Raw genomic sequence first — 19979 nt, 5'->3', positions numbered from 1 at the left:
GTCTCCAGTCTGCTTTGTAAAAACCAGAGCCTTCCTTCTGAACGCCCATCGCGTGTGCAGCTCTAACTCTGTTTCGTTTCTTACAGAAGAGGAAGCGCCGAGAGAAAGATGATGATGTGGTCAGTCTTTGCAGCCTTGACTTTAAGGTAAGCAAAACACGTTCCTGCACAAAACATTGTGCCACCACCTACTTTGTTGACTGGAGTGGCTTCGGGAATGCCATCCCTTCTGTGTTTGCCTTTCACCATCAGCAGTTCAGAGACGTGTCCAGCTGTGTTTGCTCTTGCATGCACCTCTGGGGTGGGCTGAGTCCTGCTAGTGATATCCGTAACACTCTGATCTCCTGTTTTAATCACTCGAATCCTAAATCTGCCGTAGTTTTAATGTTGTGTGAAATAAATGTGTGCAACCCGTACTCAGCCAGAGCATAAGCATTTTCAAGGGCTGGGAAGCAAAACTGTGCAAAGCCCCTTCAAATGTTGCTTTTGTTTGACTTTAGTTAGTGCACTTCCTTGTATTGCAAACAAGCTGGACCTGCTGGGTGGTAAATTGTTCTTAAAGCTATGGATTAAAGTGATTTACAAAAATGAGAGTGGGGAGGTGCAGAGTTGCATCTTTTTCCAAGGACTATCCAAGAGAAATTGCTTCCAATGTCACTCTGCCCTGAAGATCTTGCTGTCAGACACTCCTCGGAAGAGGGGAAGAGAAATAGGGCTTTTCCTAGGAAAGCAGCTATTGAGTTGAGAGTTAACTAAGTGGGTTTTAGGGTTTATTAGACTGGGATTACAAGTAATTTGTTAGTGGGGAATTTCCTGTTTGACCTAATGACCGGTGCATCCTCTGTTGTCACTTACTTTGCATTTGTGCATTATTTATTAGCCTCGCCTCGCTTAACCTGGCAACTGCTGGATGCCTTCCATGACCAATTGTCCTGTCCAACAGCCTAACTCTGGGCTTTGACCTCTCTAGACTAGATGTCCTGTTCCAGATAAGCCCATCCCTGCAATTTCCCAGCAGGGAAGGGAAAAGAGCAAAAAAGATTATGTGCAGAGGGCTATGACACCGAAATGCTGGTGCCTCTGAACTGACTGTGTTGTGGGCTTGTTTCGTTTCTGAGGTCTTTCTGGTTTTCTGAAGCAGATGGAAGTGTTATGGCTAGGAAATCTGCCCTCAGGGAAGAGGATTTTCTTTTTCTTTTCTCTTTTTTTTTTTTCTTTTTAATTGGACTACCTTTTTATGTGTTGGACAAAATTGCATGTATTAGGTTTTCTCCCACAAAGCAATCACTTCAAGGTGAAACTAAAATATCAACAGTAATTTGTGTACTTGCCTATTAAGAGTTTTAATAGAGATCTTCCAAGGAAAAAGAGAAATCCCTAGGCTAGTAGAGTCAAAGTTCAGACTGCAGCTTTCGTTTAACCTGACTTTTTCACTTATTCTTTTGAAAGGGGCAGGCTTTCCTGGACATTTGAGGCACACTCACCAAATAACATTCCAGTGTTCTCGTTAAAATGCATTAACAGTACTGATTGGATTGTAATTTGCAGCCTTTTTGATACCATCTCTCAAGGTTATTAGGAGTTTCAAAAGCACCCCAGTCAATTGTGTATAGTCAGATTTTCAAAATTTATCGCCAAGACTTCTGAGTCTCACTGAGCACTGATGCTGTAGAACAGATTATACTTTCCTCTGTCTAGATTTGATGAGGATAAACCAATAGGCTAAAATTTGCCTCCATCAGACATGGATATATCTGATTCATTGATTAAACAAGGTCACAAGAGAAGATCGAGATAATTTAAGAATGTTACGTGTAGGTCAGACCATATATTGTTTATCCCCATCTTACAGATTGGAACTGATTTTTCAGAGTTTTTCTGCACAGTTTGTCAAACTCCACAGCACAACTGTTCTTGCAGCTCCCCTGTTTCTGCCAGCAAATATAGCTCAGCTGACAAGCTGTTGTTTTGTCACCATACTGGTAATAACGGAGGAGTTTTGCCAGCACACTGCATTCACACTCCCACTAGACCTAACTGTGCTGACAAAACTGCCGTGTAGGTGGTGATCCCGTGAAGGGCTGCTTTGGAGCAGGGACCTGGCACCCCACCCCATGTATGTTTTTGAAATAAATGTAGGGCGAAGGAATCATTTAATGCGTACCCATCTTTCTGAAAATGTTGAGCAGTCCTTAATGATGCTTAAACCTCACATATTCTAGATTATCGTGCCGCATACCGGGAAGATGGCATGTAAGATGGCAGGGGAGATCACGCCAGCCCAGACGGACTGCAATGCCCCGGCTATTCGTGTTTATTTGGGTTTGTTAACCTCCTCCTTGCCTCCCAGAGTCCTGCTTAAAAATGAACCATATCTGTCAGGCCTGTTAAGCTAAAACCCTCCAGATATGACCAAAATATGAGTGAGAAGTTACAACCTGAGACCATGGTTGCAGCATCCACTTCCTTCAGCACTGAGCCACCTCTTCTCTTGTGCCAAAACACTCTCCTTTTAGGAGAAAGTTGGTATTTTCTCCCCAGATCATGTCTGGAGCCATACTATGACATGGGATGTTGGTAATTGTCTGGGTAAGACAGAAGGGAAAGTGAATAGCAGTGCAGGGACAGAAACGAGATTGAGGACAGGAATTTCTTTATAAAGCAGATCTTTATGCTTTAAAACTAAGTTATTTTTGCACTTCAGGTAGGTTTATGACCACTGTTTTGTTAAGTGTTGACATATGAAACGGTTCCGTGTTACCCCTGGAGTTATGTAAGGTGTGGAATGATTCATGGGAGGAGGCAGCACTGTGGTTTTTGAAGGTGTGCGTATCTTGATGTTTGTTAGCAACTAGATAAATACTTTGCAGTATACGACAGGGAGTAGACGAATGCAATGGTGTATTTTACCAGAAGTAAAATGAAGCCAGGCTGAGTAATGTGTAAGAATCATGTCTAGTCTGGATGGTGTTTTCTGATGGTTATGGGATGTCCTTGTAAGGCTTTAGAAACAGGGATTTCGGAGAGGAAGTAAAGTCTTAGTGAGGACCCTTTTTATGAACCACCATGTTGTGTCCTTCTTGAAGCCTTGCTCACCCTTTTTGGGACCAATTCTGTGAATTTTACTCAGCCTGGATAGGAGTTCAGCCCAAACAAGCCCTGAAGTTGTACTGGCATTGGCAGCAGAGAGAGACTGTGACAATAAAGCTGACAGCGACAATGTCTCCAGGGAAGGCAGATAAACACTGAATCTTTTTGGTGTAAAAATATTACTCGGAAAAAAAAAAAAGGGGGAGAGGAAGAGAGAATCCTTGTGTCTGCATTCTCGCTGGTCCCGATCATCTGAAACCAGCAATGAGTGTCTTTCCATGGTCAAAGTCTACACAAGCAGCTTGGCTTCAGGCAGGGATAATACAGCCTAAAGAGCATCACTAAATAATGCAAGAAACTGCAGCGGTAACTCCTTCCTTTAGCATTTATACCCACAGGCTTTAAAGAAACAACAAAAACAGTCCTTCCCTCCTCCCTTCCCCCTCCCAAAGATACAACCGCTCTAGAGGACTTTTATGGGAATTTTATTGGCGTGTCTGATTCATGCAAGAACGTGCCCGTGCATAAGTTACAAATTTGTATTTGGAAACAGACTTTGATCAGAACGAACATCTCTGGCATCGGCTGCACCGCGCAACTCTGAAAAACAACATTTGGCACGTGAGCAGGTTGGGAGATGAAGTCAACTGTAGCTTCTCGCTCCATTACTTTGTCGTTAGGGTAGGTGTTGTGTTTAATAATATCACGAGATTGGACGGTCCGTGTTTTTTGGTGTTGCATTCATATTCATAAGATGGAAATTGCTTTTCTGGCCTGAGCGCACAAACGTTCACTTCAGGGATGGTTGAGGTAACTCATTTTCTGCAGGGGTCTGCAGAATGCCATAGGTTGTATTTCAGTAAAAACACATCTGCACTGTGGGTTGGATTTGGTTTTTTTTATTATTTGTAACTGTATAATGGAGTTGAATGGCAGCTAATTATAGTGACCTCCCACCATCCAAAATAAATGCTGGATTCCAGACCGGCTCGTAAACTTTTCAGATGACCCAATAGTCTCTTGATGGGTCATAGCCTACTTTTGCTCATTTTCCAGAATACTGCTCTGAATTTGGCTCTGAATATAAATATCTGGGAGTGGAATGTTCAACACAGCTCATGGACAGTAAACAACTTTGTGTACGGCAGAGGGGATCTGACTGCCCTGGGTGCGTGAACATGTATGGGAGAAGATGTGGAGATCTTATTTATTCCAGCCCTCGAGTGTTCTGCGTGTTACACTATATATACCACAGTAAGAATAGCTGTAAAGTGAGTGTTTAGGTGGATTTCAGTTCCTAGTAAACAGGATTTCAAAACGTACACGCACAACAATGAAAATGAATATGCTATGAATGTAATGGATGCTTTCACTTTCCCCGAGACTTCAAGCCGCCAAAGGGATTAAAATGTCGCAGGTTCTTTCTTTGAAGAAATTGAATCCAGATGTCAGGCACATTAGAGGCATCCAGGACCTGTGAAAACTGGGAAAACTGCCCACTGAGGAATACCCCGCTGCCTCCAGGCTCTGTTAATGCACCAGCCCAAGTCTTCTCCTCTCCAGCCAGTGGCAGAACTGAGATCTTTTGTCATTGGCTCTTGTCAGCAGCAGCAAACATCCTTCTTGCGGGGTCAGGTATAAAACAAAGCAACCCTGAAGCGTCCTGGCTGATGGTTGGGGCTGTGTAACCTGGCCAGACCTGAACTATGAGGATATTGAGGGTGCTGTAATGATTCTCTTCTGCTGAAGGTAGGGTGAAAATCACAATCCAGGCCTGCTAGGGTTTTACATTAACTGTGTCTGCCTGCTGTTCTCAAATATGATTTGCTTGAACGCTGCCAAAAGAAGAGAGAGGATCAGGTCGTGAGTGCCGGCCACGCTGGACACAGGTGCTGGAGGACATATTCAGCTGTTGGGGGAGCATTCCTGCATGCCACGCTTGGCAACCCCTGGCACTAGCCAGATGCCATGTGTCGCTTAAACAACCAAGTATTTTTAACTGTGAAAACTTACATCAGTCTGGAATTGTACACTGGAATTTGGATGCTTGTTTTCTTAGGAATTCTTCATTTGTTAATCTCAAATTTATTTGGTGATGCTTTGGGGCTGAAATAACAAAATGGCATGTCAATACCCCCGAGAGCATTTTTATTTAGTAGCAGCCCTACCCAGAATAACTTGCAGGAGCAAGGAATGTCGCAGGTATGAGGCTGCCCAGGACTTCAGGCAAACGGCTCTGTGTAACAGCAGTCCTCCCCTCTTCATGGAAATGAAAACCCAAGCTAAAAATAAGAGTAAAACAATGAGGGCTGGGTGACTTCTGTCACTTGAACTCTTCCCTGCTCCCTAATTTGATAGTAGGATAGGAGTCACCAAGGTATTTTGCTCCGGAGTCACCAAGGTATTTTGCTCCTAGAAGTGAAAATCCCTATTAAGAGTATAGGGGAGGAATGCTATTAATACCCACTGGCAGGAGAGCAGGAAGAACTGGTCTGTTACCCATCGCTCCACGCAGCGACCAGCCCGGCTGCATTCTCGTGGCTTCAGAGCCGCGGTGGCGTGGGCTGATCCCTGCCCCGTGGGCTGGAGGGGCAGGGAATGGCACGAAGGAGGCTGGGGCCAGGGCAGAGGTGTACAGGGACACTGGGAAGACAGAGGGAGATGGTATTGGGTAGACCAGTATGTCCTGAGTTAGAGAGAACCTGGGATTACGGTGCGTGGTGTATAGGGTACAAATCCGTAAGACTGGCTTTGTTGCTTCTGCTGCACGAGGAACAATTTTCCCTTCTTTTTCCATTTGTTTTGGCTTTCTTCAGAGGGTTCCCAAGTACCACAGCCTTGTTCAGGATGGTTTGCCGGCTGGAGTGGTGTTTGCACTACAGGGAACTTTAGTGACTCACAGGTCATATTCACACTGCGTCTTGCACGTGTTGTAAGCAGAGCAGAGGCAGGAGTAAGCACTGCTCAGGAATTGTAGCACGTCCTGAGCTGCTCTAGGGCCATGCTGGTCATACTGCTGCAGAGGGCACGCTGTGGGCCTGGGCAATGGTTATTTTACCAGTGCAAGATCACCTTCCACCCTTGCCACCTTCACGCTCCTCCAGATTTATTGCCTTCCCTGCATCGCGCGTTGGTCAGCGAGTACCCACTGCAGAGTGCTTGTCTTCACCATTCAGAGTGGATTTTGCCTCAAAATGGCCCCGGTGATCTACACAGATAAAGCGGGTGTACAGAAACCATCCCATCTGCTACAGGGGCAGCTGGGAACCACTTTTCATGGGTTTTTTTTGTCGCTATAAGGCTTTACGCCCACCTCTTGCTTTGAACGAAGGGCAGCTGTGTCCAGGGCACATCACCCTTTGCACCTGGCATGCCAGGAGGCACACACTGAGCCCTGTTGCATCAGGCCAGAGCTTTACGTTTCCACAACATGACATCACCAGGCTGCATCAGCTGGGGCTTGCATCACCACGAATTAGCCAGCCTCACAAGGTGTCACGCTGAAAGCCAGGGATGTCCTCGCCCGTGAATCACTTTTCGCCCCGGGTGCATGGCAGCAGGTCCTTTCCCCGAGGGCTCGGGAAGGAGATGGACTATTTAACGCTTACGTCACAGAAAACACTTCATATGGCATGAAGGACATCACGTTCTGATCCTAACGACGAGCGTTTAAGTGCCACCTTCGTGTGCATGACTCTGCTTCACGCCTTCCCTCTCAGCTCCTGGTTGTTCATCCTCTGTTTTTAGTTGACTCTGCACAGCCTGTCTACATCTCACTGAAAAGAGATGCGCTCTCAAGGTCGAGAAGCGTTCCTGAATTTTTAGTCCGAGTTTAACAAACCTTTGACCTTAGATTGTAGGAGAAATGGGCATGTTTGATACTCAAAAAAAAAAAAAAAATTAAATCCAATGGAAGGTTTGTCTGCTCCTCCCCAGAGCCATCCCTTTGATTTTTGTTATTTTAAAAATGGTTTATTTCAGTAATCCAAAGAAAGGATTACTCCTATCCGACAGAGTCACAGTCTGTCCTTTCAGCAAGGGTAGGGAAACTCACTGTATCCTGAATTTCTAAGAATCCTACGGTGGACGATCCTAAGTGTCCTGGTCTTGCATCACAGAGGTTAAACGGGCGCAGATTTGCTGAGAGCAGCTCTCCACGGGAGAGAAGCAAACAAAGCTTAAAAAAAAAAGCCAGGGGAGGGGACAGCAGGACTTTCCTCCTCCTCATTACCCGACATTGCCAACCTTGTGCCCGTCCCGCAGCAGCCATGTGGGAGCCAGGGACCCTGCAATACTCCCGGCCACCCCAAATTTATCTCCTCCGAGAAAAAGGTTGGTTAGCACAGGTAGGCAGCAAGGCAGCTGCCCTCCTATTGCCAAATAAACTCGGTTTACTCTTACCAGCACGAAAAACCTTTTATTTTGGAAATTTGTAGCGGTGCCAAGAATAATATGACTTGAACAAACAAACAAAAACTACAAACCCTTTGCATCTACAGCCAGGCCTGCTGGGACAGGCTCCCCTGGTAGAAGAGGGGGAGAGGCTCAACCCAGCCCGTGGCTAACAGAGCTGTGCCAGCGCAACCTTTAAAGCTGAGAGCAGACTTAAAAGCACAGGTCTAGACAAGAATTCTTTCTTTTTTGAGCAAGGAGGGCTGAGACCGATAAAAAAAAAAAAAAATAAAACAACTCGCAGCGGCAAATGATTTATGCTCCCGCGGTGGCAACGAAAGCCGCCGTCACGAGGAGCGCGTCCCACTGCCACGCTTGTGAGACGGCTATGGGCTCCAGAGCTGCAAGTGCCAGCAAAGAAAAAGAGGGGAAAAAACCCCAAAAACCAAAACACGCGTTTGGCTTTGTTTCTTTTCAGCGCAAATAGCGAAAGCCCTGCACTTTTCAAACCGCATTCCACTGTGGGGTGCGATGGAGCGGTTTCCTCGACCCTCAGTGGGTGCCCCTGTTGCCCTGCCTTGAAGAAAAGCCCCATTTTTAGGGAGTTTAGGTGGAAATAAAGGCCGGGAAACGCGTCCAGGGGCTCCTCGCTGCCGCGCACCCCGCCCCTGGGGCAGGGGGCGGGGCCAGCAGCCAATGGGCGTGGCTTTGCCGCGGAGGGGGCGTGGCTTTGCGGTAGCCCCGCCCCCGCCGGTGAGGTCGGGGCGCGGCGCGGCGGCGGGCGCAGAGCGGCGATGAGCGCGGGCTGAGGCGGCGGCCGCGCAGGGAGGGAGGGGGGGGGCCGGCGACCATGGTGGCTCACGACGAGCTCGGGGGGCTGCTGCCCATCAAAAGGACTATCCGGGTGATCGACGCGCAGAACCAGTCCTTCAGGGAGCAGGAGGTGAGGAGGAGCGGGGTTGGAGAGCGGAAAAAAGGGGTTTTTTTTTTGAGGGGAAAGTGGTGGGTTTGGGAGACACCATACACACCTTCCCGCTCTCCGCGCCTGAGGGGAGGCGACGAGCCGGGCGCTCTGTCTGCCGGAGTGAGGTGCGGGCAGCGATTAAAAATAAATAAACAAGTCTTTTTCTTTAAAAAAGACTTCTTTTTTTTAAAAAAAAAAGACGTTCATAAACCGTGGAGGAGTGGGACCAGGGAGCCGGAGCCGAGCTCGGTGTCTCACCTGACCCCGCTCCTCCCCGCGGGATTTTCCTTAAAAAAACGTGCCTGTCTCTCTGTGCTCTCTTTCCACTGACAGGATTTTTCCTAATTAGGGCGTTTGTTTGCTGCATAAACCGAAAAAAAAAAAAAAAATCGTGGGAATTGGTTAGGGTTTTGAGGATTTTTTTTTTTTTTTTGAAGTATTGTTATTTTTATTATCTGTTGTTATGTAGATGAACGTAATTGCATTCCAGGTAGATGTTCGCATGCCTCCTGCTGCGACAAAAGGCAAAAGTTCAGCAGCCAGGTAGGGCCAGGCTGCCCTGGGCAGGGTTTTATTGCCGAGATTAGCGGGGAGGTGAGGGAGAAAAGAAAAAAAAAAGCGGCTCCAGACAGCTCTGGGCCTTGAGGGCTCCCGTCTGAGTCGCCAGCCTCTTAAAACCCTGGCTTTGAAACGGCCAAACTTGGGCAATCTCATTGTGCAAAAGGGAAACCAGATGCTGGGAGAGAAAGAACATAAACCAGATCTCTTAAAGGAGACTAAATTGCCTCCAACTCTTAAAGCGTGTGTTTTCTATAGAGTATAACCAGCACACTGCCTATCTGAAGTTAAACGTTGGGTTTGGGCTCGAGTAATGACTCCTGAGCTAACACTCCTGTCGGTGCCAGGTACTGAGTTGCTATCAAGAGCCACTGAAGTTATCAGCGGAGCGTAAGGCCAGATTTCCCCTTTGGTCCAACAGCCTGTTGAATTTGCGGAAGGCGAGGGTGGTAATCTCCCCACCGACGTGTCAAGCAGGAGCCTGGTTTGTCGGTTTTCAGAACAGAGCTTGAGGTTCCACAAGGTCCTTGCACGCGAATCTTAAAATGAGGTAGTCGGGTGGCAATGATTTCTGGCAGGAATTACTCGAGCTGGTGACTAAAATCTCTTTTTGCTTATCTGGCTTAGCAGGAGAAGTTTTGCTACGTGTGGTTTTTGAATTTGTCAGTGTGTTTGTATGCGTTGTTCTGGGACTCATACATAGGATATTGCACTCTAGTAAGTAATCCTTGTAAAAACCACTAATCATTACCTAGCGCGGGGTAAAGGTTGTTGGTGTGCGTGCTGCTAGAGGAAAATGTTTGTTGCTCAGAAGTAGATCTGGTTTTCTTTCGAGCATCAAGATGAAATATTTTCGCAATGTGGAGAGTTAACCTAGAGGTAAAAGAGATGCAGTTGAAGAAATTCCACTAGCGTGAAGTCTTGCCTGCCAGCTGAGGCACCGAGGCACAGATTTAGCTTTTGTGTGTACATGAGTGATATATTTATATTCACTTTTGATAAAGATTACCTTAGGAAAAAAAAACTTCTGAATGGAAGCAGAAGTGCTGTTGAACTTGCTGGGGTTTTGATTATCTGTTGGTGCTGTAATGCTTAACACTCCTGGCTTGTTACAGAAACTTTACAGACTTCATTCTAATCTGGGCTTCTGTAAGTAATACAGTGTGGAGACCGGCTAATCATTGTTTGCAAGTACAGAACTAAAAAAAAAATAATACTGAGCCAAAGTTTTCCATAGTATGAACTGTGCTGAGTCTCAGCTTACACCATGGCTGAATTTGACTGTAAGTGGAGTACATGACCTCAAGCTGAAATGCAGATCTCAGAGAAGGTGAAGCTTCTAAGGAGAGAGTTTTGGTTTTTTTTCCCCCCTCCCTGTCTTGGATCAAACAATATAGTTGGAAGGAGAAAAAAAAAAAAAAAAGAAGAAACAGATGCATTTTTTTGGCAGTTGAACCATTCATGTCTGAGATGTAGTGGGGTTTGTTTCTCTTTGAGAGGGGAAACGGCCTTTTGCTAAGCTGAATTTATAGCACTCAGAAGTTTTTTTTTGTTGGACGAACACCTCAGGCGAGCACACTGCATGTACAGAAAACGCTCTGGTCGTGCCCATCTGTGCGAGATTCCTCCTCCTGCAGAGCAGAGGAGGGCTCCTCGGCAGCCATGCTCCTCCTTGTTGGAAAGAGCAGTGCTTTTCGCTTCAAGCCTGTCTCTGCACATCTCAGTACATGTAGACTGTTCTGAAAAGTGGCGATTTATAATCCCAGGGAGCCCCTTTGTGCCGCCTGTCCCAACCAGAGAGGCAGGAATGCCTTCTGCCAGACCTTGTGCATATGCGTGTGTCGCTCCAGCCCGGCACAGATGTGCTGGGAAGGCATTCACACATGTCCCTTAGCGCAGATAGCGTGGCGTTGTGGCTCGAAAGGCTGCAGAGCTGACCCTTTAACAGCGAGCTGCGAAGGCTGCACAAGCATCCTAAAGTACTGAGGTTTCTTGCTATTAATTTTCAGTGTCACGTTTTTCTTTTCCATGCTATTTATATCACTGGCCTTGACAGAGCTGTGTGTGGCTTACGTCTGTAAGTTTTCTGCTTACATTCCTGCAGTTTCTTAAGCTTCTCTTGGCTTGTGTCCCTTTTCTCTACTTCACTGATATATGGTTTTCTAGGAGTAAATTACCTATCCTTTTCCTCCACTTAGAAACATCTGCAGTTAATTAAAGTTTCCTTGTCTTTTTTTGAGCCCGGCCTAAATTTCCAGCCTTCCACATAATCCTTTTCCTGAGTGGCTCTGTCTTGAGTGCAGGGGCTCATGGTTGGCAAAGGAAAGAAACAACTGCTGTGTTCCCAGGGCTGTACCTAAACCCAGCTGAGGGTCGGGTTCCCAGGGTTGAGGACTCTCTCTTGTAGCTTTTCCTTATTTCTGTAGTGCCCTCATACTTCTGAGATTACCCAAACGTTTCAAGCACAGCTTTGAACACGCTTTGTGCTGTGCCAAGAGGTCTTTCTGTTCTGCATCACTCATAAATTGTTCCTTTTCATGTTTCCCCCCTGCAACTTTGGAGGCTTAATTCAGAGTGAGCTAACCTCCTCTGTTGCTCAACGCTGCGTGTAGGCAGACAGCCGGGCCGCTCCTCGGGTCATGTTGCTGAAATCAGATCTTACATACGTAGCTTTTATGCTTCCTCAATCTCGTGACTGGAATCCAGCTCTGTGTGTTCCTATTCCCCTTTTTTGTTTTCAGCATTTTCCACTTCTGTTGCTACACAGAAGCAAAGGGTTTGGGCACCTTATCTTGCAATCTTAGGCTGGAAAGAGAGACAGTGGAGAGATTGTCCTGAGCGGTCTTCTCAGCTTTGCCTTTTAAAACCTAAGAGAAGGGCCTCAACTCTAATTAACCAAAGCTGCCTAATAAAGCTTTGCTAAAATTTCTACTCAAAAAAGAGGCTGCTTCTGTAAATTCATCTGAACTTCATGCTAAGAATCTTCCTTGTGATGATGAGTCACTTCCAAGCAGCTGGCAGATGTTGAAGAGCACCAGGGCACCTCATCTAGCCTTTCTCCTAGCCTTAGGCTCCAAGTCCATCCCTTCCTTGTGTCCCGTTGGGCACACCTTTCCTCTACACTCCTTACAACACAATATTTTTGGCATGAAATATGTAGGGTGGCCAACACGATCTTAAAAACCGATCTGAGCTTAAGCAGCAGGAGGTTTCCATGGGGCGTTTCCTCTTTCTTGGCAGCGTTTGGGTCAGGACAGAATTGAAAACGCTCTGGGCTCCCGGCAGGGATTAGTGGTGGAGAAAAGCAGAAGCTCTATCTTTCGAATCTAAACAACGTATAAGAAAAATTGTGACAACTTGTGGGGGGTGGGAAAGAGCAGAAGGGGGAGGAAGCTTTGCAAACTGAAGGTTTTAAGTTTTATGCACTTCATGTGTGCATGTCCCTTGCAGGAATGTTCAGCATGTGGTCATTTGTTACTTGTTAGAGTAGCTGCTGAGGCTGTCTTGGGCTCCGACTGCTGCTTTTCTCTCCAAAATAAAATGGAAAAACACATTTCTTTCTACAAAGGAAAACATGATAAAATGGAGAAGCTCATCACAGCTCCATCTTTAGATGACAGTGTCTTGCCTTGCAGAGGAGAATGCTCCAGTCTATTTATGTTCGAACCATAACGGTCCCAGTTTAAGCCCTATTTTGAGTCCCTACTGACGTGTACATTATCTTGCCTATTTTACACTCAGCAAAGTCTCTGCAGTTTAATTGCAGCCTTAAAGTTCAGACAAATATTTACAGCCTCTGCTTTCCTTTTGAGATAAATGACTGCTTCAAAACACCCCCTTTGCTGTGTTTCCCACTCCTTAAGTGGGTTCCTGCTTTTTAAACCTGCCTGAGCAGCTTGAGAAATGAAGTGGGAGTCACAGCCAAGTACAATTTGTTCTCTGCTTTATTTACAGGAGCCAAGCAATAAGCGGGTTCGGCCTTTAGCACGAGTCACGTCCCTGGCGAACTTGATCTCTCCTGTAAGAAATGGTGCAGTCCGGCGCTTTGGGCAGACAATACAGGTAAAAAGCAGAGCCTCCTGGTCCTGGAAGTCTAGAGGTACGGGGAAGGTACTGGCTGTACAGGGGCAAAACAAGCACTGGGGTTTTAAGGCATCTCTTGAAAATCGACTATGCGATTCGTGCAAGGACAGAAAGCTTGCTAGGGACTTGCAAGAGGGCACTTCCAGAGGAGGCCACAAAGATGATCCGAGGGCTGGAGCACCTCTGCTCTGGAGACAGGCTGAGAGAGTTGGGGCTGTTCAGCCTGGAGAAGAGAAGGCTCTGGGGAGGCCTTCCAGCAGCCTTCCAGTGCCTAAAGGGGCTACAAGAAAGCTGGAGAGGGACTTTTTACAAGGGCATGTAGTGACAGGACACGGGGCAATGGCGTTAAACTGAAAGAGGGGAGATTTAGATTGGACATAAGGAAGAAATTCTTCCCTCTGAGGGTGGTGAGGCACTGGCACAGGTTGCCCAGAGAAGCTGTGGCTGCCCCATCCCTGGAAGTGTTCAAGGCCAGGTTGGATGAGGCTTTGGGCAACCTGGTGTAGTGGAGGGTGTCCCTGCCCATGGCAGGGGGGTTGGAACTAGATGATCTTTGAGGTCCCTTCCAACCCAAACCATTCTGGGATTCTATGATTCTATGACTTGGAGATGAAGAAGAGTTCAGGAGTTCAGAGGTAGTTTGCCAGATAAACCAGGTTGTTGAGGGTTTAAGCAGTAAAAAACAAGCTGATTCAGATAGGGAGAATGAGTTGATAAACTGTTCTGGTACTTGAGATACACGTACTGGAGCGTGTGCTTAGAAGTGAACTGGCCCTGCTGCTCAGCAATCTTTCGGTAACGTTAGAGCAGAGTTGTCTGAGGAGCACCATACTGCACGCACGCAGATAAGAGCGCTTCTTTGCCTGGCTTTGAGTAACACTTCAGATCGTGAGAGCAAAGTTCAAGTGACTCCTCATTAGCCCCATTACGGGTAAAATTATGATCCTGGCTTATTTACTTACTTACACTTTGAAAACAGACCCAAGCTTTACCTGCCCATCCTTCTCCCAAGTGCTGCTGCTGGATCAGTGCAGGGAGAGGTGCACGGAAAAGCTTGCCAATCTCTGGGCTTTCTCAGCAGCTTGATTAAAGTGTTCCTTTATCTGAGGAAAAGTGTCTGGGTGTGTTTTCCTGCCCTGCACAACAGAGGAGGATGAAGGATTGGGAGGGGAATGGATAATACCATAATACTTCTGTATTTCTGAAATGTTGGCTCTACGTATTTTTTTAATTTATTTTTTTTTTTTTAATCCCTATAGTCATTTGCCCTTCGTGGTGACAGCAAGTCTCCTGGCTGTGCCCAGAAGTCATGTAGCAGATCTGCTGCTCCTACTCCTCCTAAAAGAAGGAACAGTGTACTTTGGTCTGAGATGTTAGATGTCAACATGAAAGAGTCCCTGAGCACCAAAGAAATTAAGCGCCAGGAGGTATGTTGTCTGTTAAACAGCAGGACTGAGAAAGGGCAGAGGAGGCCTTGGCTGGTACCGTTTCCTTGGCGGGGAAGGGAGTAATGAGCATCTGTGGGTGACCTGATCTTCCTGGGCATCTTCTTTCTAAACCGTTAGATTTATTTCTGCAGTAGGCATGGGAAAAGGTAGACCTCTCTCAGGAGTCACTCGGCAGTTCGTCTCCCCAGTCTGACCCTTCAGAGATGCCAAACTCTTTCCACGGGGGTGCTCAGCATTTCTGGAATTCGAGACCCCGCCACGTTGGTTGCTTTGCAGCAAACCCAAAGTCAGGTTCCTTGTAAAGCCAGCTGTCTTTCTCCTAAAGCTCTTGACAATTGGTCGAAAGCCAAATGGCAAGGCCCTGGCTTGCCTTTTTCCCATAGTTCTTAGGCAAATCTTCTAAAGACAACACAGAAGCTGACTAAAGACGCCTGGGATTTGACCTCTGTGGTTTTCTGGGGTTTGTTTTTTTGGTACTTGCCTGTGTAAAAGCAGTGATTTAGAAGGCGCTAATATTTAATTTGGCTTGTGCATGAGCGTCAGAGCTTTCACACAGTTGTAAGTAACATGGCTTTCTCAGAGCTGGGAGATTTACTCGAGGTTGTCATGCCCAGGTGGCATACAGTGACTCAGATGGCAAACCCACCCATTCAAGCTGCAGAGACAGGACATACGTTACGCGAGCCAAAAGGCTCTTTCAGAGGAAGACTGGGATTAAAAATGACTCTGGATGCTTTATCCCCTTCCTCACAGGCAATATATGAAATGTCCAGGGGAGAGCAGGACCTGATCGAAGACCTGAAGCTTGCCAGGAAGGTGAGTGGAGTTTTTTCCTGCAGTCAGTAATCGTATTGCAGATAAGAATGAAGTTTCTTTGCGCCTGTGAACGTCACATATCGGCTTTGTCAGGCCCCGAATCCACGGTTTGAAAGCTGGCCTGGAAAGTCGATGTGAGCAGTCCTACAGTACTGGTTTGGTTGCAATAAACCAGCTGAAAAAGGACTGTGCTTTGCAATCCTACAGAGCTGGTTGGGGAATCCCTCTCCCAGATGAGAACAGTTCAGACAGGAAAGTCCTTTTCATTCCATACCTTCGTACAGAGATGAATCTTTTAGCAATCAGTCAGTGTTACTGTTTGTGTTGGCTTCACTTTGTACCTGTCCTGCACGTGGTACATCCCCCCATATTTAAATTGTCAGCTTTTGGCTTTGGGAGGTGCGAATGTATTTTAATATCAATGTTCTTTGGCAGGCCTATCATGATCCCATGCTGAAACTCTCTATCATGTCTGAGGAAGAACTCACCCACATATTTGGGGACTTGGATTCTTATATCCCTCTGCATGAAGGTAAGAGCAGCTGGATCGTTTCCACGTAATGCGCTAAGAGTTCAGATCTGTGCTTTCTCACATTAGAACAGCTTACTGGGGCATCGTTGCGATTTCTATTTTTGTGTTTCGATTCCAGACTTGTTGGCAAGTTTAGGAGAAGCAACAAAACCAGATGGAACAGTGGAGCAGATCGGGCCCATTCTTGTGAAGTGGGTGAGTACATAGCTTAGAGACAGCAGGCTAAAAATGAGCTTAAAGAACGTTTAAAGCTAGAAGCCGAAAAGCTGTGGGCTTTTGTGGCCTCGAGCGAAAGATTGAAACGGAAATCCTGGCTACACTGAAAACAATGGGACTCTGTCAGCCGTAACGGGCCACGGTTTCACCCTGGAGACCTACACTGGTGTGACTGCAATTAACTGGCTGATTTATGTTTGAAACGTCTATATCTTCTGGACCGTTTGTCACTGGTGTGATTTCCATAGTGTTATCGCTGTTCATCTCGGACATCTGAACTTCAAAGGCACTGCATGTAGGATGCCCTTGTTCTCCTCACAAAGACTAGCTACATACACAAGATGGTCCATTAGGTTTTTTAATTAGGCAAAGTATCGCAGTAAGGGAAGTAGAACTCCCCGAGTTTGGCGTGTTAATGCGATTTGCTTTTCCTACATGGAATTTGACTCCTGAACGTTGTTCTCTTCTCCTGCAGTTACCACGACTCCATGCCTACAAAGGCTACTGTAGCAATCAGCTGGCAGCCAAAGCGCTTCTGGACCAGAAGAAGCAGGACCGGAGAGTGCAGGACTTCCTTCAGCGCTGCCTGGAGTCTCCTTTTAGCCGCAAGCTAGACCTTTGGAGCTTCTTGGACATTCCTCGGAGTCGGCTGGTCAAATACCCCTTGCTCCTAAAAGAGATCCTAAGACACACTCCCAAAGACCATCCTGATACCCAGATTCTGGAAGAAGCCGTAAGTAATAGTGATTTCATGATCGTTGTTCTGACATAAGCATGTCATTCTGGAGCTCCAGAAAGCTTTCTTAAGCCCTCAGCGCTTTTGTGGGGTGGCTTTCTTGGGGGGCACAAACCCTTTGTGAAAGCAAGTGATAGATCAGTCCACACAGATTCCATCATTTGGAGTTCTTAAATAGCAATTAAAGGGAAGATACATGAGCAGAGGTCACTAATCGTTCCTAAATGTTTTGGTTTATAGATATCTATCATCCAAGGAGTCCTCTCTGACATCAACCTGAAGAAGGGAGAGTCAGAGTGCCAGTATTACATTGACAAGCTGGAGTACCTGGACGAGAAGCAGAAGGACCCGAGGATTGAAGGCAGCAAAGCTTTACTGTGCCATGGAGAGCTGAAGAATAAAAATGGACACGTAAGTCTCTCGTGCTCATGGTAATTAATTCTCCAGTTTGAAAACCTTCCCTCAGAGGTAGTTAAAACTGTTGGTCTGTTATAGCGGGACCAGGAGCCCTTCCATCCTTCGGGTTAGTTTAGTCAATTAAGCTAAATTTAAAAAGCAGAAGAGAAAGCACCTGATAGTGGTTGGCATTTCAGGGCGTAAGGGAAAGTTTCCTGCTGCCAGCTTTACAATCGGCCTTCAGAAGCTGGAAAATAATTAGCACAAAATTACCATAGAAAGTGTGCTCTGTGCCCCAGCACTCCATCAAAAGGGATTTCCTGCCGGCTGTTTGCTTCCAGGTGCTCTGACATTCCCCTTTATGAGCGCTGGCGTACAGCTCTTCCAAACAAAAGTGTTCCTGAAAAAGCCTGTTTGGCTTTGAGATGAGCTGCCAGAAGTTTATCTCCTGCTGCAGCAGTGCTGAAAGACCCTGCTGTGCTCCAGGGTTTGCTGCCTTTTGTTCTGGCTTGCAGGAGTAACCTCGTTTCAAACATCAAGTCTTTTTCTGTTTTGTTTTGTTGTTGTTGTTGGTTGGGGGATTTTTTATCATTTCATTTGGCCATTAAATTTCTGTACACGTTTTGTATTGTCAGAAAAGATACTGCTTCCAATAATCCTATTTTTGGCATCTGTAAATGATAACTCACTTTTTAAGGGTCATTAAAATAAGAAACCTGTTGATCCAAGCCTGATCTGTGCCACTGCTGCCAGGGCCTTATGTTGCCGTAAGAGGAAACTGTCAGAAAGTTAGTGTGGGTGAAACCTGAGACAACGTGGCCTTGAATCCCAGATGATGTGGTGATTTGAATACAGAATACAACATGTCACTCATAGTCCAGTGTGTGTTTTCCCTTGCAGAAACTCTACGTCTTCCTCTTCCAAGACATCCTGGTTTTGACCCGTCCGGTCACTCGCAATGAGCGTCAGGCCTACCAAGTGTACAGGCAGCCGATCCCCATCCAGGAGCTCCTCCTCGAAGACCTGCAAGATGGTGATGTGAAAATGGGAGGATCCTTCCGAGGGGCTTTTGGCAATTCCGATAAAGGTATGGACCAAATCGGTTCATCTGCACCGGAATCTGTTTGTGAGGAGAGAGTACACCTGGGCCTAGATCACCGTGGGCTGAAGTTCCTTTAGGGCAGCAGACACGTGACACGTGTTAACGTCGACCTTTAGACTGTCACTGCTGGGCTTTGCAGTTTTGGATTTAGTGGCCGTGAACTTACATATAGAATCACAGAATGGTTTGGGTTGGAAGGGACCTCAAAGACCATCCAGTTCCAACCCCCCTGCCGTGGGCAGGGACACCCTCCACTACACCAGGTTGCCCAAAGCCTCATCCAACCTGGCCTTGAACACTTCCAGGGATGGGGAAGTGGATATGGTGCTTTGCAGCTGCTGCTTAGACGAGAAAACATCTATCTCAACATGTCTCTGCTGGGTTCTGGGCTTTGGGGGCCATTTCTTTTTTTGGTGGGGTTTTGAACGCTTCCCCTGAAGTAGAGCAGGGCAGTCCAGGTCACTTCTCTAGCAATGGAATCTCTAAATCTTGAGCTAGGAACTGATCTGCTTTTTCCTATGTTTATCTTCAGCTAAAAATATCTTCCGAGTTCGTTTCCAAGATCCCTCCACGGGCCAGTCGCACACCCTGCAGGCCAACGACGTCTTCCACAAGCAGCAATGGGTTAACTGCATCCGCACCGCCATCGCTCCTTTCCAGCCACCTGCTGCCTCACCGGAGCTGAAGGAGCTGCCGGAGCTGAGCGAGGAGTCGGAGGAGAACAACCCCTCGGCACCCAACGCCAAAGCCCAGAAGAGGCAGTCTGGCGTGACCGAGATGGAGCTGGACGAAAGCGTGTCCGAGTGTGGCTCCGTCCTGGACTCGGAGGAAGCCAAGGGTGAGAAAACACTCAGAATGTCGTCTGGGCACAGGAAATCCAGGGAGAAGCAGCTAAGTGGCAAGCGGAAAGAAACGCTGGTGTAAAGAGGAGCCCAGCAACATCTTTATGACTGTTTATTTATAAATAATGTGTACATTTTTCTTGCCACGTGAGCATGATTGGATTCACTCTGCTGAACAGAATCTTTTTTTGGTTTTCGTTTGGTTTTTATGTTGTAATGGCAGCTACTGGTATGCAGTTAACACTGTTGAGCTGGAGTCTGTTTTTACAAACATGGCCACTTTGAACCTGGTTTTAACGCTGTGATTCAGAAGCCCTCGAGCTTTTGGCCACTCGTGGCAGATCTGAAGAGCACACTTTGTTTTCTGAGAGATTTCCACGGGCAGTGATGGAGGCAGGAAAGCAGGAAAAGCAGGAGTTTGGGCCGTCACCGCGAGCCCGGCAGCGCCTCCCTTTGCAGGGGGGGTTGGCACAACGCTGCAAGACTCAGAACCTGGATTCAGGTTTTCTCCTTGTCTTGTCCAGCGTGTGTTTTGGGGTGTGTGGTTACCACAATCCGCACTACTTTCCGTGTCAAAAAAGGAGAGAAAAAAAAAAAAACCAAAACAGACCCCAGGTTCAACAGGTTCTCAATTTACCGACTGGAATCTTTCATCTTAGTGTGTCCTTTGTACATTCCTCATTTTCACTCTTGTAATCTGCCAGGTATTTAATTTTTTTATTAGTTGTTTTGTTTCAAGTTTGGGTTTTTTTTTGTTTTGTTTTCCTTTTTTTCTTTTTTTTTTTTTTTTTTACTTTTGTATGTT

The 19979-nt window shown here is 46.6% G+C and overlaps 1 protein-coding gene across 2 annotated transcripts in view; it reads left to right on the top strand.

Annotated features, from left to right (window-relative positions):
* NET1 (neuroepithelial cell transforming 1) overlaps window positions 1-19294 on the top strand; it is a 56060-nt gene extending 36766 nt beyond the window's left edge. The window contains exons 3-12 of one of the 2 annotated variants that reach the window (XM_086609714.1): window positions 87-146; window positions 12958-13065; window positions 14346-14513; window positions 15288-15350; window positions 15786-15882; window positions 16001-16077; window positions 16574-16831; window positions 17075-17245; window positions 18131-18317; window positions 18865-19294. In XM_086609714.1, the coding sequence (XP_086465840.1) occupies window positions 87-146; window positions 12958-13065; window positions 14346-14513; window positions 15288-15350; window positions 15786-15882; window positions 16001-16077; window positions 16574-16831; window positions 17075-17245; window positions 18131-18317; window positions 18865-19256 (1581 nt within the window). In that variant the 3' untranslated portion in view covers window positions 19257-19294. Of the gene's footprint in view, window positions 1-86; window positions 147-8331; window positions 8425-12957; window positions 13066-14345; window positions 14514-15287; window positions 15351-15785; window positions 15883-16000; window positions 16078-16573; window positions 16832-17074; window positions 17246-18130; window positions 18318-18864 lie in introns of those variants that run through there. The other variant, XM_086609715.1, reaches the window with a different exon arrangement.
* Window positions 19295-19979: the final 685 nt, after the last annotated feature.

Source organism: Tauraco erythrolophus, chromosome 4, assembly GCF_009769465.1.
Source record: "Tauraco erythrolophus isolate bTauEry1 chromosome 4, bTauEry1.pri, whole genome shotgun sequence".
Taxonomy (NCBI): domain Eukaryota; kingdom Metazoa; phylum Chordata; class Aves; order Musophagiformes; family Musophagidae; genus Tauraco; species Tauraco erythrolophus.
The sequence above is the reverse complement of the archived record's forward strand: the minus strand, read 5'-3'. Positions and strand labels throughout refer to the sequence as shown.